This window comes from Fusarium keratoplasticum, chromosome 13 (assembly GCF_025433545.1).
Source record: "Fusarium keratoplasticum isolate Fu6.1 chromosome 13, whole genome shotgun sequence".
In the NCBI taxonomy this organism is placed as follows: domain Eukaryota; kingdom Fungi; phylum Ascomycota; class Sordariomycetes; order Hypocreales; family Nectriaceae; genus Fusarium; species Fusarium keratoplasticum.
Window position 1 is genome coordinate 764,153 of NC_070541.1, and position 18,172 is coordinate 782,324.

Below are 18,172 nucleotides of genomic sequence, written 5' to 3' on the forward strand. Positions count from 1 at the left end.
TGCTTGGAAGAGGGGTTGCTGACATGTTGTGAAGCAGCTTTGAGGAGCTTCCACCACAACATGGGCTCTCGTTCAGTAATCAACTTTCAGAGGCTCAATTTCAAAGGATGGACTAAAGCCACATGTCATGGGCAAGGATCATAACGACCGTGAATAGCTTCACGGTCAGCGTGAACGCTACACCATACCTATCACATTGACGAGGTATTTTGACTATGCGTTCAAGCTCTTAATTTCTAGGTAAATGAGTAACTAAAGTTAGTCCGCTTTTTCCTTCCTTAGATCCTCGTATTCGTTAGCTATGACGAAGTTTTCCTCACGATCTATTTCATCCAAGTTTTTGGCTGCCACTACCTACCCAAGAGGAAACACAACATTCTAATATTTACTTCTCTTTTTACTTTATTTGCACTTCGACTCTCTATTTATTCAAGAGAGCATGGTATCATATACTCTTTTGTATACTCATAATTGTACCTTGATCTTTCGCCCTTTAGCGCAATGTTGTGTGCACCGCTGCATCTGGCACGAGTTCCATATCGCTGCGCTTACATTGGGTATCACGATGTCCCTCAACGTCCATTCTTTGGTCCGGTGGAGTGAGGTTATAACGGGGTTCAATATTTGTTACTTATGATAGACTATTACGCCTTGACCCTTAGTGCTTCGTTCTTCAAGTACGCATATACCTGATCAGTCGCACCGTTTGTAGTGGCAACCTGCGTCGCTTCCGTCGCAGCCGCGATGTGAGGAGTCCCAACAAAGCCTGGACAAGCCCAGAGGCGCTCATAACGATCCTTTGGCGGCGGCTCTTTTTCGTGGCAGTCAAAGCCAGCGCCAGCGATGACACGCTCCTCCAGAGCCCGCGTAAGGTCGTCCTCATCCACGATACCCCCTCTTGCTGTGTTGAGTAGGATAGCTGAGGGCTTCATCAGCTTTATGCGATCATAAGAGATGAGGCCCTTGGTGGATGGTGTCAGAGGCACGTGGACGGAGACGATGTCAGACTCTTTCAGCAACTCCTCGAGTCCATGAACGCGTCTGTGTGCTATCTTGGCCCAACCAGGGCCAGAATCCTCGGGGAAGTGAGGATCATAGGTGATTATAGGTGTCCGCAGACCACCTTGAAATATGCGGGCCGTCTCTCGTCCAATGTTTCCCATGCCAATAACCCCAACTGTCTTGCCCATGATGAGCTGGCCGGTTATGGTCTCCTTGCGCACCGTCTCACCATGGACCTTCTGTCGAATGATAATGTTGGGGACGTCCCGCGAGACGCTCAGCGCGAGGCATAGCGCCATCTCAGCCACGGCCGTAGCATTGACCCCAGGGGTGTTGAAGACCTTCACACCATGGGCTTCACATGCCTTCATGTCAATGAGGTCGAGGCCGACACCCTGCTTTCCAATGACGCGGAGCTGCGGTGCAGCTTGCAGATCCTCCGCTGTAATGGTGTAGTTCTTGACAAGAATGGCGGCGGCGTTCTTGCGCCAGTGTGCGGCTTCAGGGGACGTGTGCAGAACGCAGTCGAACAGGGATTGAGCGTGCTTGACGGCTTTTGGGTGAAATTCGCTGAGGATGTAGAGCCTGGGAAGACTCAGGATGCCGTTTGTAACTGGGTCCATCTTCCGATCACTTGTCGACTCTCTTTTTCTTTTGTTCTTTTTCGTGGAGAGGTGTTGGGGTGAGGTTGATTCGTTTATGCTTCGCCCTTGATCACTTTATGTTTTTTTAGGTGGACTTTTCTTGCTTTCTCCTCTTTCCCCAATCTCATTAACCCATTCCTAGGCCACAAATCTTGACCACCAATACAGAACTAGATGGGTAAGAGGGATGCCCGGTTAACTACGGCGGGTTGTGGACCACCAAAGCCGGCGCATCGGAAGCGGTGAAGTAGCCGGAGAGCGGTTCGGGAAACTTCAAATGCTCCGGATGGTGAGATACCGAAATAGCCGCCCCACCGCCACATTGGCACGCCCATCAGGATTTGGTGTTTGATCCGGTCAAAGTTGGGCGGAATCGGTTTTGGGATTACTACTCTGAGCTCTGATTGATACTAGAAGGCCGGTTGGAGCGTGGGAGAGCCTTGGAAAATAAAACGGCAACTCACACCAAGTCCTGAGCAGCAAGGTTACAGGCAACAAGCCACTCATATGTTACAGCAAGAACGGAGTTTGCCCCCGTTGAAAAAACAACCATGGCTCCATCTACAATCGATCCGGTCAGCTCCCAGTCGAACATACTGAATGCTTCCAAGCTCACTGGCGACGAGCGCGCGGCTGCCCTGAAGAAGAATGGCCAGGACCGCCCCTTGAACGAATTCACCTACGGCGGCCATCCCTTGTCCGGGCCCCAGACAAAACCCGTCAAACAGATTAGAATCCCCAGATTCGCGTCCCTGGAGGACGAGCGCGAATGGCGCAAGCTCCATCACGCCGCTGCTCTGAGATGGCTGGGCCTTAACGGGTACAATAACGAGGGCGCAGGTGGCCACCTCACGGTCCGTGATCCCCTTCTTCGTGATCACTTCTGGATCAACCCTCATGGCGTCTCCTTCTCATACATGAAGCCGGAGGATCTTTGTCTCATCAATGAAAATGGAGAGGTTGTGGGGCCTGGCAACATGCATGCTGTCAACCCGGCCGGCTTCGCAATTCATGTTGCCGTTCACAAGGCTCGTCCGGATGTTGTTGCCGCCTGCCACTGCCATTCGGTTCCAACCAAGGCCTTCTCCGCCCTTGGGTGCAAGCTGGAGCCCATCAACCAGGATGCGTGTCGCTTCTACCAGGACCATTCCATCTATGAAGGATTCGGCGGCATCGCCTTCGCACAAGATGAGGGAGAACGAATTGCCAAATCCATTGGCAACAATAAAGCCGTGATTCTGGCAAACCATGGGATCTTGACTGTGGCCAAATCGGTTGATGCTGCGACATTCCTGTTTGGCGCAATGGATAGGTGCATCCAAGCTCAGCTCTTGGCTGATGCGGCGGCGGCTGGCCGAGGAACGCCCACTATCAAAGTCGGACACGAGGAGGCCCAGTTCACCCGTCGTCTCTATACAGATGAGATGGAATATATCATGTTCCAGTCTTGGTACGTTTGGATGAGACTACCTACCGCCATGGATGACGACTAACTTTGTTTCTGCAGCTTCGAAGACGTTGTTCGAGCCTCAAATGGGGAGCTTCCCATGTTGACAGGCAAAGAACTCCCCAGAACAGGGTAGAAATAATATATTCATGTGGGATTTGAAATGAATACAGCGCTGGACTGTTGGCATTTGTCAGCTTAGGTTGGCTTTATTTCCCTGTAGCGACATGGCTACGAAGGAAGAAATAGCTTTCAACAATTTTGCCTACATATCATCACATTTCCTATTGTACATTTGCCAACTTCTTGACACACGAATGACACCCGTATTCCTGGATTTAAACGTCAGGTCGGTCACGTGCTTAAAGGATCATCAGAGATCAGTTCAATAGCCGACTTAACAAGTCGGCGTGGAGTCAAGTCGGCGTGGATTTCACCCCGCATTTGGAGATTTCAGGTCGCTGGCGATGCACCTATGCCAATAAATCAACCTGCATGACCGACAAGACCACGTCCCTACCTTCATCCTTGCCCACCCTCCACAAACCCCATTACCACTGAGATTGTGAACCCCAGACGTCTTACTACAAGCCCTATCTTTGCCTGCCAGAGGGTGGACAACAACTTCTTCGAAATCCATGCTCTAGGCGATCTCGGCATGATGAGTCCTTCTACCCCGAAGCCTCTCAAGGCGCGACAACGCGTTCGACGGGCCTGTGACCTGTGCAAAAGGTAAACACATTTGGATGCCATTGTGCAGTCATTTCCTTAAGGGGAAGCGCGCTGAGAGATGACATATCTGTCTAGAAAGAAGATACGCTGCACAGGGGATATGCCATGTGAGCTATGCATACGGGACGGCCTAGACTGTACGTACATGGCACCGTACTGCCGAGGACGACGGAGGCGGAAGGCAACTTCGAGTACCTCTGCCACACCCTCTCTGATGACGCATTCCGTATCGTCTGCCAGCGATTGGCCATCAGAGCCTCGAGCCGACGGGCAGGATGCTATCGTTTTGCAAGCCTCTCCGGTTGAAACAAACAGCCAAAACCTGGATTCCAGCGCTTATCTTGCCCAGAGGGTAACATCTCGAACCTCGCCAACACCCGGAGAGCGTGACAGACAGGGACATTTCATAGGTATTTCATCAGGCCTCGGCTTCTTGTTCCGATTACATCGTCGCCTGAACCAGAATACGGGAGGAGCTTCGTCCCAAACATCCATCTTCACTCTTGGCGATCCGGCACTCCCACCGTTTGATGAGATGAGTTTTGCGGTACCAACTCTCCGTGACGCTCATGAGTTGACACGAACTTACTTTGAGCTTGCTTCTCCAACGTACCGGTTTCTGCATCGACCTACAGTCGAATCCTGGATCAAGCAGCTATATGACAACGGTAGCATCACTGGCCCACATAGCAATAGCAAGTATGCCGTTGTCTTGAGTATGTTTGCGCAAGCTTCGAGATACCGGGGTGATGTGGTGTCAGCAAGCTCACTGGAGGGGTAAAACATGCCCAAAACATCCCTCAAATGCGGCACAACGGGGTTCATTGACTAACTTGACTGTGCCAGGGTCCAGTACTTTCAGGCAGCTGAACAGCAGCTGAATTGCCAGAAAGAATCTGCATCATTGACAAGTGTTCAAGCGCTTTTGGGATGCTGCTTCTTCGTCCTAACTTGTTCACGACTCAACCATTGTTGGAGCCTTTTCGGGACGACTTCCAGACTCATCCTGGCACTTGGCCTCCATCGCCGGAAAGCTCAAGGTGCACAGCTGTCCCCGGTCGACCACATCGAGTCAGAGTCTCGGAAACGGCTTTTCTGGTGTGCATACAACCTAGACAAACACCTCAGCGCCATATTCGGTCGACCTTGCGCACTCCAGGACGACGATACAGACCAGGAACTGCCGGCTCTTGTGGACGACAGCGAATTGACCGTGAGCACCATGAATGCCACGACAGGAAATAGTATGAACGTAATGCTGTGCCCCCTTCACAGTCAAAAACTCGGTCGGATCTTGAACAAGATCCTGCGGCGTCTTTATGGGATCCGAAACCTCGATCGGCCGATGCGGGATTTGGTAATGGCAGAGCTTGGCTCAGACGTGGATCAATGGAGGGCTGATCTGCCTGCGTTCCTTAATCCGAACAAAGTGGACTCGCGTTTGCTCAGGCCTCTGTTCCAGCGGCAGAGCAACCTTTTAACCTTGGGAGCCAGCCATGCTGAGATTCTCATCTATCGCCCGTGCCTGCTGGACGACTACAGAGAATATGATGTATTCCAAGACAATCAAGAGACTGGCGCCAATGTCCAGCGGTGCTTGAGCGCCGCGCTGAGCATCGTCTCGGTCATTACCATCATGGCCGAAGCTGATCAGTTATTTGCGGCATCATGGTTTACACACTACCAAGCCTTTTGTGCTGCTGCTGTGCTGTACACGTTCACACTAAGGAACAGCTTCCAGGATCCTTCTGTGTGGTCCAAGTACTTCCAGGCTGCTGAGAAATGTCAGGGGACGATCGCAGCGATTAAGTCAGAGGACTCTTTTGCACGACGCTTTTTGCTCATCATGGAGGAATACCGTTTAGAGGTAGTTCAAAAGGTTCAGCGGGACTCGGATAGTCTAGCGCTTTCGTCAGAACTCCTGTCAATTGATGGCAACGGAGTTGGAAATAATGGTCTAATAGAAGGTGGGAGAGCCATGGATAATGTCACTTTTCTCATGGATCTTCCTAATTGGGAACAATTGGATTCCCTGGTAAGTTTCTACAGCATTATCCACCACTCGAAAGATTCAAGGCTGACGTTATGCTACAGGCTCTAGATTTAAGTGAGCTTCTCCCCGGCATGGAAACGGCCATGGAACCAGTAGAATAAAGAGGAGAATCAGTGAGAAAGCCGGATCGCTCCTTCGACTGGCCCTTCAATCAGAACAACTTGTTGCTGGGCGTTCCCAAGTCCCACATGGTAACCATGACTGTCATCGAAATTGAAAGCATCTAATCTGCTAAGTTGTTATGCGATCATGTGCAATAGCTTTACCACTGAACTTTCCTCCAACTCCTCAACCAGGGCCTTGATTTCCCGAGCCTTCTCTTTTCCCAACACCGGAACCACGAGGCTAAAATACTTGGCCTCCGCCTGCTCTCGGTTGAATGGGTGCTCTGGTTCGCCCAAGGGGAAAGGTATGTCTACATCCTGGCTCTCCCCATCTGCATACTCAATGTGCAGCTTACTACCCATTGCCGTGACCGTGTCGTCGGTGATGCATTCTATGTTGTCCGACAAGATGTGAATGGACTCATCTTCGAGCCGTTTTGCAAACTCAACTCCAGTTTCAGGTCCATGGAGCCAAGCATGGGCCAGCTGAAAATATGCGGAGAACTGAGCATCGACGATGTTGTCGGGGTGCAGCTTGTTTGGAATTCGTGACCCCACCACTAGGTGATTGGGTGAGCTCAGAGAAATGATCATCCTCTTGACCTCGCGACCCTTGTTCTGGAGGCCAATGCTTCCTCCCACCTCGATCAGGCCGTGCGTCATTCTGCAAGCCGGATACGGCTTCAAGGCCGTCTTCAAGAAGTCCCAGCGCACTCCAAGGTCAGCCGTGAGGGACGGTAGATCGTGGCCAGTTCGCGGAGTGTAGCTGTGCAGAAATCCATACTTGCCCTCGATGCTTCTAGCCGCCCCCACGACGCCAGCTTCGGCAAGAGATACACAGACGAAAGCGTCGTGAACGGCGAATCCCGGATGAACCCGCTTGTTCCAGCTTCCATTCTCCAAATACTGCATTGACCCAGCGGCCTTTGACAGGGCTAACCCAAAAGCGGTTTCGATGGTTGAGGCACAGAGTCGCTTCAGAACCGATATCGCGGCAACCGCACCAAATATGCCCGCGGTGGCCGTGTTATGGAAGCCTCTCTCGTAGGCATCGTTCCGAAGTTTTCCTCCCAAGCGACAAATGATTTCATAACCTACGGCGGCAGCCAGGAGAAACTGCTCGCTGGTAGCGCCCTCGCTGCCAAGAAGTTCCGCCTGAGTGAGAGCTGCAGGCCAAGCACAGGTTCCAGCATGCAAGGTGCCGAGTGCGTAGGTGTCGTCAAAGTCCATAGTGTGACCAAAGGTGGCATTTAACAATCCTGCGTACTGGGGTAGGAAGTTGCTGCCTTTGAGTGGAACAGTGCTAGATCCGTTCCGGGCGCCCAGGGCAACGATGCCGTGAACGATCTTTTCCGTGGACTCCCACTCGTGTGATGCAGCAATCGTAACCCCAAGGTAATCCAAGAAGTATTCCTTTAGTCGAGAAATGAGAGTGGGTGGGAGGATCGAGGGCTCAGCGTTGGCGATGAACTCAGCAAACAGTTTGGTCACTGGATGAAGTTCACTCGCCGAAAGGGCGGTGCCCTCGTTGGAGCCAAACTGGACGGTCATTATAGTGTTCTTTGGGGGTTCATAGCGACAGGTGTCCAAGATTGATGTTGAAACTAATTTAAAGAGATTCAAGCGCTCTCGGACCCCCTTTGGTAGTTTCTTCTCGAGTACCGCATCTGGTAAATATAGGATAAAATGGTAGGGAGAAGAACAAGCAGAAACAAGCGTTCGGCTATCTCGGCAACGTCATGAAACACCCGGCAACCGGGAGATATATTGTTAGCCGTTCCCGGCTAACACGTGAGAATCCCATTGGCCGGCCACTATTACTCGGGTCTTGTTTTCTCCAAGGCTGTGCCTCTTCTTTTCCGTCCTTTCCGGGCGTTGACATAGCCTGGCTTCCGTATGGGGCATCAAGATTGCATTTCCGACCGACATTGGGAGTGGCAGCTTATGTCTTGGGAGCTGACCATCTGGATACAGTCATGGTAAATAACCATTTGTCATAGAGCACTGGCCACGAATACAGGATCTTCTTAACCACATCGTTTTCTTGTTCGGAAACGTGTTACAGCCTTTCCTGTCCTCGCTGCTGCTATCGGAAAGGCCGAAATGACTGACCAACTGATTGAACCGGTGAGCGGCTGAGTGAAGTTGAGTTTGGGTTAAGGGAGGCTGTGTAGAGACATCGATGATACCTCCAAGCGAAGACTGATGGCGGTGAAGTGCTTTAGCCGGTGGCATCGCGACAGCGCCATGAGATGTCTTCATAATGGCGGTGGTGTTTGTAAAAGAGATATCCATGTCATAAAATGCCGGGTCATAATATGTTAGGTAGGCGGCGAAACTGATGAGCGGGCAGAATTATCTTATCGTTGTCAGTCATTGCCCACTCGGCCAAGCAAGAGAGAATGCTCTATTCAGGTAGAAGTTAATATTAACAACCACCCTTCTTAACTCTGGACACTCATCCCACTTCCCTTGCTAAGGCGTCCCTCTGAGTATTCTGTCGAGCCTATCTTTAATAATTTTGTATAATTTCTAAGATATAAATTAATAATCTTTTTAAAGATTTTTATTTTATTTATTTATTTATTATAACTATAAAACCTTCCTTTTTATCTTATTCTTCTTTTAAAAACTCTATTATATTATTCACATATAAGCTAGTATTCTCTAAATGCGCCATATGTCCGCAGTTCTCTAGAGTTACCCACTGCACAGCCGGAATGTTTTTACACAAAGGCTCTATAGTTACCTGAGTTGCTCCATCCCTGTCGCCACTTAGGATAAGAACCGGTATAGAGAGATTCACACAGTCTTGTGACACATCTAATGCTATTCGAGTCGAGTTAGATACCAGGACTGACAGGCTTTGTCTTATGAGGCTTACCCTTCATACTCCCCCCTGTAATTAGGTCGCTAGGCCCGTTGGCCGTCAAGACAACCGTGTCATCCTCATTCAACCAGTTCAGGGACTCCTGGAGTTCCTCGGGGAACGGTTCATCCATCAGAGTTGTTTTCTTGTTCAAAGCTGCCAAAGCCTCCAGGTAATCGTCATCGCCCTCAAGTTCTTCCCAAGGTTTTGTCGTATCGAGCCTTTCCATCATGTGAGGCGGGAGCTGTTCCAAGAAGCCTCTCGCGGCTTCTTTCCAAAGTACCATACTTGCCGGACCACTTCCTAGCACGAGCTTGCGCAGTCCCTTAGGTTGATATCGTGAGACATAACTGATGGCAAGCATGGCACCCCAGCTATGGCCGTAGAGATTGAAATCGCCAACAATGTCAAGTTTGGTCAACAGATTGTCAAGCTCTTGGGTGAAAATATCAACAGTCCAAAAGGATTCGTCAAGCCGCTTTTCTCTCAGGTGAGTGCTGTTTCCATTGCCAAATTGATCATAGTAGATAACAGGAGTTGAAGTCGTTCGAGAGAATAGATCAAATGCGGGTTTCAGATAGGCATGGGTGTAGCCAGGTCCACCGTGCAACACGACGAGTGGGGGGCGGCCATTGCCAACTCTTCCGACTATCCGGTACCACGTCCTTGCGACAATGCCCGACGGCATGGACTTGTGGGAGAACGCAACTGTGCCGCAGGTTTCATCCATTGGCACTTCCATGGGGCCGGGAATATGTGTCTTTATTTTCGGGACTTGGGTGAAGCAGGACTGTTGGAATGTCGATGCGGTTCAGGAAGGTCGGAGATCAATGCCGGTCAAGTTTTTTATAGGATTGAGACCAAACCCCGTGTTCTTTCGCAAGTTTCCGGGTGGGAGAATCGCTTGAGAGTCAAAACCAGTAATGTGCTAAGTGCCTCAAATGCACTAAGATTCTCCTCCGCATTTGCCCCCGGTCTAGGCCGGTTACAAATCCAAATGGGTAATTTTACGGGGGGTCCCCAGGGCCGGCTATCTGGCTTATCGGCCGCGTCATCTAGTATTTTTTTTCGTCTGTGCTCTCGTGCCCTTTTCTCGCCTCCGTGCCAAAAATGGAAATATTACAGCTTGGCCAAGGGCTCGAGGAAGGGGTAGGGGCTGAGCTTCTGAGCAACCCAACGGAACTAACACAGCCGTAACACAACTAAAGGAAATATTACAGCAAGAAGTGGTAGATTGGCTAGGTAGGTAACTGCCTAACCTCACACTAGACAAGACCTGGAGACAACTTGCCCAATTTCTGTTACCAAGTGCCTCGCCAGAACGGAAGAAAGGCATTGGCTCCCATCGCTGGGATAAGGCATCAGTCAAAATCGGCGGTATCAGAGCCGCGATGCAAGAAGGCAGCAGTCGAAATTATATCCATCAGTCAATCAAGACAAGCAACTTTTAGCGCACCAAGAAAATTCCCATCAGCCCGTTCGTTTTCACATCGGAAAAATTGCCCTTCATGAACAACATCAACCCAGAAGCAGCGAAAACTCCAGTCCTGGAATTAGAAAGCTTTTAAGACAGTTCGACTACAAGACTGGATATAAACTGGCCCAGAACCACGGCGACCTAGCCCCTAGGGTGCATCCCAGCTACAGTCTTTTTAGATGCCTCGATCTTCCTCCAACCACGACCATCTCTATTAACACGTCCCTCAGGACGACCAAGACGATACTGGCCGCCCTGGCTCGGAGTTTCCACTATCCTCGATTCCCTCGGGCGACTCTTGTTTATCTATGGACGGCGTTCTCATAAGCATTTAGGATCACACGCACCCTTCTTAGAGGCATTGTGGCGAGCGGCCAAGGTTCTATTAAAAATAAGTGCCATGAGGGAGCCTTGCGAGGGCATATATCATTTGTAAAAGGAATTAATTATGGCCTAAATATAGATTATGATTTAACCATAGGCTATGGCTCAACCACGCACTATTACTCAAGCATCGGTCATAGCTTAGCTATATTCTAAGGCTTTACTCTGGGCTATGGCCTGACTCGAAAGGCTGATTAACCTAAAGATCGAGTTGTGCCGGCTTACATAACAGCAATGGCAGACGAGGTGACCAGCTGGGCATTAAGGCATGGTCAGCTACTGGATTATTTTAGAAGAGGACGGTTATATATACTACGAGGTGCAACGATACCATAAGGCATAGGTCGCCGAGAAACTATTCTCGTCGGAGAGAGATCGGTGTCCTGAGTTCTGGCTTAGCTGGATAGATCGTTTAAGTGAGGCTGAGGGCGTCTACCTATGTCCATGGACTCAACTAGCCCCACTGCCGCCTATAGTCTTTAGTTCTATAGATGTGATAATTATATGTTTCCTAAGGGATAAACCGGTCGTGCTGGGTTTATATTAGCAGGGGATTAGGTTATGTACTTCTAAGCCGAGGGTATAGTTATATCTAGTAATATACTTAAGGGTATTAAGTATAACTAAGTTATATTAATAGCTAAGGTAGCTAGAGTCTATCTATAGTATTTACCTATCTATATATATATCTATTAAAGCATAGCTTCTTAGGAGCCTATTACTCTTATAAGTATTACTCTTTTTAGTAAGTTATTTTAGTTTTACTAAGAGTAATTACCTTTCTAGTAAGTCTTTTAAAATATAAGATATAATAATAAATAATAATATCTTCTTCCTAGCTAATATAGCTAGGCTATGCTATTTAATTATAAGTTATTATATAAGATTAAAATAAATAAAATTAACTTATTAAGCTTTTAAAAAGTTTTTTTAAGCTTAATATATTATTAAATAGTTTAATTATTTATTAATTAATTTTTATAAAATTAAAAATATAAATATTAAAATTAAAATAAATAATAAAAAATAAAAAATATAAAAAACTTAATATTAAATTAAGACTTATTAAGAAATATATTAAATAAAATAAAAAGAAAATAAAATATAATTATTAAATTTATTATTTTTAATTTAATAATTTAATATTTAAATAAATAATATTATAAATTAATTTTATATTACTTAAAAATAAAATTAAAATATCTTAATTTATAGCTTAGTAATTTTAATAATAAAGGCTTTATACCTAAAGCTAGAGGTTTTAATAAGCTTAAATTAATAAGGTTTATTTATATAATTATTAATAGCTTTAATATTATATTAAAGCTAGCTTTATTTATAATAAATAGCTTATATATTAATTAACTAAAGAGGTTAAAATCTCTTTTATATAATAACTCTCCTCTTTAATATTAATTATTTAATTATAATTTTTAATTACTTAAAGAAATTAAAATTATTTTTAGTATTTTTATAAAAAGAGGTTTAATTATAACGTACATGATAAGCATGTGCACCAAACAAGTATGTGCACCAAAAATCCCTCAATCATCACCAATGCCATTTGATCAATTAATTATCAACCAAAAATCATGCCTCAACCCTATTCTGAACGTCAAATCCTTCTTGCGCTTCAAGCGCTCCAAAATAACCCAAATTTAAGTCTCCGAGGCGCTGCTAGGCTATACCAAGTTAACTATTGGGCCTTACGTCGCCGGCACAATGGCATTCAATCTCGACGCGATTGGATTCCTAAATCACGCAAACTATCTAATCTAGAGGAACAGATCATTATTCAGTTCATTCTCGACCTGGATTCGCGAGGATTTCCCCCGCGACTGCGTAGTGTTGAAGAAATGGCCAATCGATTGCTCGCCGACCGCGACGCGCTACCCGTCGGCAAGCGCTGGGCTTCCAACTTCGTTAAGCGACACCTAGACCTTAAGACGCGTTTTTTTCGGAAGTACGACTACCAGAGAGCCAAATGCGAAGATCCAGCTATTATTCGTAACTGGTTTACGGTTGTGGCGAACGTAATCGCGAAGTACGGCATCCGATTAGAAGATATCTATAACTTTGATGAGACTGGCTTTATGATGGGTATAATTCAAAGCGGAATGGTCGTCACAGGCACAGATAGGCGTGGAAAGCCGAAATCAGTGCAGCCTGGAAACCGGGAATGGATTACAGTCATTCAAGCGATCAATGCCGAAGGCTGGGCGATCCCGCCGTTCATCATCGGCGCGGGCCAATATCACCTCGCCAACTGGTACCGAGAAAGCAACCTCCCGGGCGATTGGGCTATTGCGACGACCCAAAATGGCTGGACTGATAACGAGACTGGTCTCGAGTGGCTCAAGCACTTTGACCGGTGCACAACCAATCGATCAATTGGTGTCTATCGTCTCTTGATCCTCGATGGCCATGAAAGTCATCATTCTATCGATTTTGAGAGATATTGCCAGGATAACAACATTATCACGCTCTGTATGCCGCCTCATTCATCTCATCTACTTCAGCCCCTTGACGTCGGGTGCTTCAGCGTGCTTAAGAACGCTTACGGTCGAGAAATAGAGCATCTGATCAGATGCTCTATAACCCACGTTTCAAAGACCGAGTTCTTTCCGGCCTTCCACGCCGCATTTCAGGCCACTATGACAGAAAGAAATATCAGATCAGCCTTCAGAGGAGCCGGTCTTGTTCCTCTTGACGCGGAAAGTGTCGTCTCGAAGCTTGATGTGCAGCTACGGACTCCAACGCCGCCTGAGGAGGTGGCTGAACCCTTGACGCCTTGGGTCTCAAAGACCCCAAAGACCGTGCTTGAGGCTCAATCTCAGTCAGATTACCTCGAGAGACGAGTTATAACGCACAAAAGCAGCTCCCCAGAGTCAATTCTAGAAGCTATACGGTCTTCTTCTAAGGGAACAAAGATAGTCATGCATAAGCTTGCCTTACTCGAGGCTAGGGTCAAAAGACCTTGAACAGGCAAATGAGATACTAAGCCGGCGCCGGAGGGCAAAAAAAAGGACTAGACTACGGAGAAGAGGGGTAATGACGGTAGAGGAAGGAAGGCAAGCAATTGATCAAATGGATGTTGATGCGCAGGTAGTGGCGGAATCGTCGAGATGTGGTGGTCAAGGAAGGTCGGCGCGACCGGGGGTTCGGCATTGTGGTGTCTGCGGCAAGCCCGGTCATAATGCAAGAACGTGTCAGGTAGTGATTGAGACGTCTGGGGAAGAGTATAGTGAGTAGTTTTAATTGATCAAATGGTTTATGATGTTTTTATTGCGGCTTCTATCTTATGGGTATAGGAAAAGTGGTGCACATACTTGTTTGGTGCACATGCTTATCATGTACGTTAATGAATATAATAAATTAATAATAATTATTATAATAAATAAATAATAATTATTATAATAAATTAATTAACTAATTAATAACTAATTAATTAATTAATAATATATTAAAAAATTTATAAAAGCTTTTTAATAAAATTTATAAAAAAAAATATATTATTAATAAAAGTAAAATCTTTCTTAAGAGCTTATAAAATAATTAATATAAAATATAATTAATAACTCTTATTATTAATATTAATACTTTTTATAATATTAAATAAAAATATTAAAAAGATTTATTATAATTAGCTAGGATTTAGCTGTATAGCTATAGGTATAATTATATTAAGAAATAAGAGTTATTAATATTATAAGTTTTAAAAAAATTAATTCTTAGAGTTAATATTAAAATTTTATAAACCTAAAAAGAATTAATATTAGGGCTTAGTATTAAACTTAGAGGTAAATAAAAATTAATAAGTTTAATTAATTAAACTTATTTAATTAAATATATAATATATATATCTTAGCTTATATAAATATATAAATAAGAATAATTTTAATAATAAATATTTTTTTATTATAAAATTATATTTTTAAAAAATAAAATTTTATATTTTATTAATATAAATAAAAATATTTAGATAAAAAAAATATTAAAAACTTAATTAATATTTTTTATAAATAATAAAAATAAAATAATTAATAATAATATATATATATAGCGAATATAATAATTAACTAACTATAATAAAAATCCCTTAACTTATATTATCTTTATTTAAGTTAATTAATTAATTCTTAATAACTTATTATATCTTAATTAAATAATAAAGCTAGATTATTTCTTATATTTTAGGACCTTAAGAATAACTAAAGATTAAGCCTCTAATATGCTATAGAGATATATAATAATAATTAAATAAGGCTATAGCGCTAATAATAAGGTATCTAATCTTAATGCGATATCTTTAATTATCACGGCCAACACATTCTGCCGGCACGTGACCAAAGACCCTACCCACTACGCCGACCAATCACCAAAGGATCAATCTGGATCATGCCAAGCCGTCGTGATCCATCCATGATCCTCTGCAGGATCACAACCGGATCACAGCTAATGCTCCGTGAGCCATCATGATCCAACTTAACCAGCCCAGTATATAGAACACACTCATTGCACTTTCATATGTACTAGCTACTTCAGCTATCAACACAACTTAGTTACACTCAATACCTTGAGCACATTACCAGACGTGACTTACACCCCTTGTTCAAGACAACGCCAATAACCCTCTGCTAACATAAACCCAGCACGACCGGTTTATCCCTTGGGAAAGGTACGATCGTCACATTAATAAATCGCATCGCCTATCTAATCTAAAGGAATAGATTTTTATTTATTTTATTTTTAACTTAGATTTATAAGGATTCCCCCCTTAGCTTTATAATATTAAAAAAATAACTAATTAATTACTTACTAATTATAATATATTATTAATTAATATATATTAAGCTTTAAACTTTATTAAGTACTACCTAGAGCTTAAGATATATTTTATATAAATATAATTATTAAAAAGCTAAATATAAAAATCTAATTATTATTTATAATTAATTTAAGCTTATAATAAATATAATTATAAAATATAATATTTAATTAAATAATATTTATAATTTTAATAAAATAAGCTTTTTTATAAATATAATTATAAATAAAATAGTTATTATAGGCTTAGAAAGGTATTTAAAGCTAAAATTAATATAACCTAAAAACTAAAAATAAATTATAATTATTTAAGTAATTAATATAAAAGGCTAAGTAATTTAGCTATTTATTATTAATATAAGCTAATATTATTTTATTAATTAATATTAAAAAAATAACTTTTTAAGTAATTAAATAATTATAATAACTTAAAATAACTAGATTAATAATAAGATTAGCCTTAAATAACTAAAGTATTTTAATTAATATATAATTAATTAATTAATTAATTCTTATTATCTCTTAATTCTTAATAATTATAAAAATTATTAATTAATTAAATTTAAGAGATATTATAAAAAAAAGAAAATTATTTAGCTTTATATATTATTTTATTTCTCTTATTTATTTTAGCCTTTTAATATTAAATACTTTAGGCTATTAAAAAAGGCCTATAATTAAAAAATAAAATATTTAATTAAATACTTTATAATTTATATTTTAAAAACTAAATTCTTTTTAGCCTTTTATATTATATATAAGATTATTATAATAAAAAGAAATATTAAGGGGGCTTTTAAAAGAGCTAATCTTATTCCCCTTAACCTAGAAATTATAATTTTAAAGCTTAATATATAGCTATAAACTCTAATATTTATTAAAAAGGGATCTAAGCCCTTAACCTCTTAAGTCTTAAAGATCCTAAGGATTATACTTAAGGCTAGATCTCAATCTAAATATCTTAAAAGATAAATTAAAAGATATTAAAGTAGCTCCTTAGAGTTAATCCTTAAAGCCCTAAGGTCTCTTAAGAAAGGGATAAAAGTAATTATATATTAAGTTACCTTATTAATTATTAAGAATAAAGACCTTTAAGAGGTAAATAAAATACTTAGTTAGCGCTAAAGGGTAAAAAGAACCTAGCTATAAAAAAAAGGGGTTATAATAATAGAGGAAGGAAGGTAAGTAATTAATTAAATAAATATTAATATATAGGTAATAGCTAAATTATTAAGATATAATAATTAAGGAAAATTAATATAACTAAGAGTTTAATATTATAGTATTTATAGTTAGCTTAGCTATAATATAAGGACTTATTAAGTAGTAATTAAAATATCTAAGGAAAAATATAATAAATAATTTTAATTAATTAATTAATTTATTATATTTTTATTATTATATTAATATAATAGGTTAAGATTTCTATTATACTTAGTTAATTATTATATTTATTATATATATATATTATAAGATTTTTAAAAAATATTAAATAAATATAAATATTTATTTTTAATATTAAAAATAAAAAAAAAACTTTAAAAAGATATATTTCTTATTATAATTATATTATAAGCTAAATAAAAAAGCTTAATAAAGTAATTATAATTAAGCTAAGAACTAAAAGGATTAAATATTATTTTAATTAATTTTAAAATTAATTTTAAAAATTTTTAATTTTATTTTAAATAAAATATAAGAAATATTAATTTAAGATTATATTATATATATATAAAATATATATTTTATACTTTTTATTTATTAATTATTTTAGCTATTAATATAGCTTAGTTATATTTAATACCTTAAGGATATTACTAAATATAACTTATATTATATTACTTAAATTATACCTAATATTTTTTATTAATATAAACTAAATATAATTAGTTTATATCTTAAGTAATATATAATTATTATAATTCTAAGCTTAACCTTATTAAATAAATAAATAGATTTTACTTAGTAATTAATAGTTTTTATAAATAATAAGGTAAAAGCTAAAGGCTAAGGACTAATAAGATATAATAAAAATTTTAAACCTAGGTTTAAAAAGTAATAATAGAAGTAGGTTAAGGTAGTAAGTAGGTAATTTATAGTAAGTAGGTTAGGTAATTAGACTAGATAAATTTTAACCCTAGGTTATAAAATAGATTAGTAGTATAGGTTATAAATAGAGCGAAACAAATCCATATCTAACTTGAAGCCTATTCGCTTAGTTTAAGACCTATTATACTAGTAGTAAGAAACTTAGCCTAGTCTATACAGATGTGAGTCTAGTTACCTATCTAAAAGTTATCATTGCTAACAGCTTGTTAGGTTCTGTTCATATATTCAACATGCTGGGCCGCAGTTCGATACTCCCCACTGAGACGGATTAGATGCATTTGTGGGAGATTGGCTGACCGACAATGCAGTTTTGTTGATTTACAAGCATTTCACCTATCTAAGAGATAACTAGAATGCGTAACAGAGTTAGAAACGCGGCGTGTAGTGTCAATAGCCCCCAAAGAGTGGAATTGCGTCTTACTCTTTCGGTTAACAGTGTAGTATTTATGCCTTCTGTCATCCTTGGATCGTGAGTAGTAGCAACGTCTTGCCTCATGCGTGAATTACAAACAGTCGATGGTGTT

The 18,172-nt window shown here is 41.3% G+C and overlaps 3 protein-coding genes and 1 pseudogene across 4 annotated transcripts, besides 1 other annotated feature; 2 read left to right on the forward strand and 2 right to left on the reverse strand.

Moving 5' to 3' along the window:
* Positions 1 to 644: 644 nt before the first annotated feature.
* NCS57_01459700 (uncharacterized protein) lies at positions 645 to 1,625 on the reverse strand (the record flags this gene model as incomplete). Its single annotated transcript, XM_053064196.1, has 1 exon — positions 645 to 1,625. One exon carries the CDS (start codon positions 1,623 to 1,625, stop codon positions 645 to 647), a length of 981 nt encoding a protein of 326 aa, XP_052906479.1.
* Positions 1,626 to 2,197: 572 nt separating this feature from the next.
* NCS57_01459800 (Aldolase-II domain-containing protein) lies at positions 2,198 to 3,229 on the forward strand (the record flags this gene model as incomplete). Its single annotated transcript, XM_053064197.1, has 2 exons — positions 2,198 to 3,096; positions 3,154 to 3,229. The coding sequence occupies 2 exons, from the start codon at positions 2,198 to 2,200 to the stop codon at positions 3,227 to 3,229; spliced, it is 975 nt and encodes a 324-aa protein (XP_052906480.1).
* An 837-nt stretch (positions 3,230 to 4,066) lies between these two features.
* On the forward strand, positions 4,067 to 5,926 carry NCS57_01459900 (annotated as a pseudogene). The gene is made up of 2 exons: positions 4,067 to 4,602; positions 4,672 to 5,926.
* Positions 4,067 to 5,926: a sequence feature.
* A 191-nt stretch (positions 5,927 to 6,117) lies between these two features.
* NCS57_01460000 (uncharacterized protein) lies at positions 6,118 to 7,533 on the reverse strand (the record flags this gene model as incomplete). The annotated part of the gene is made up of 1 exon (XM_053064198.1): positions 6,118 to 7,533. One exon carries the CDS (start codon positions 7,531 to 7,533, stop codon positions 6,118 to 6,120), a length of 1,416 nt encoding a protein of 471 aa, XP_052906481.1.
* Between the last annotated feature and the right edge of the window lie 10,639 nt (positions 7,534 to 18,172).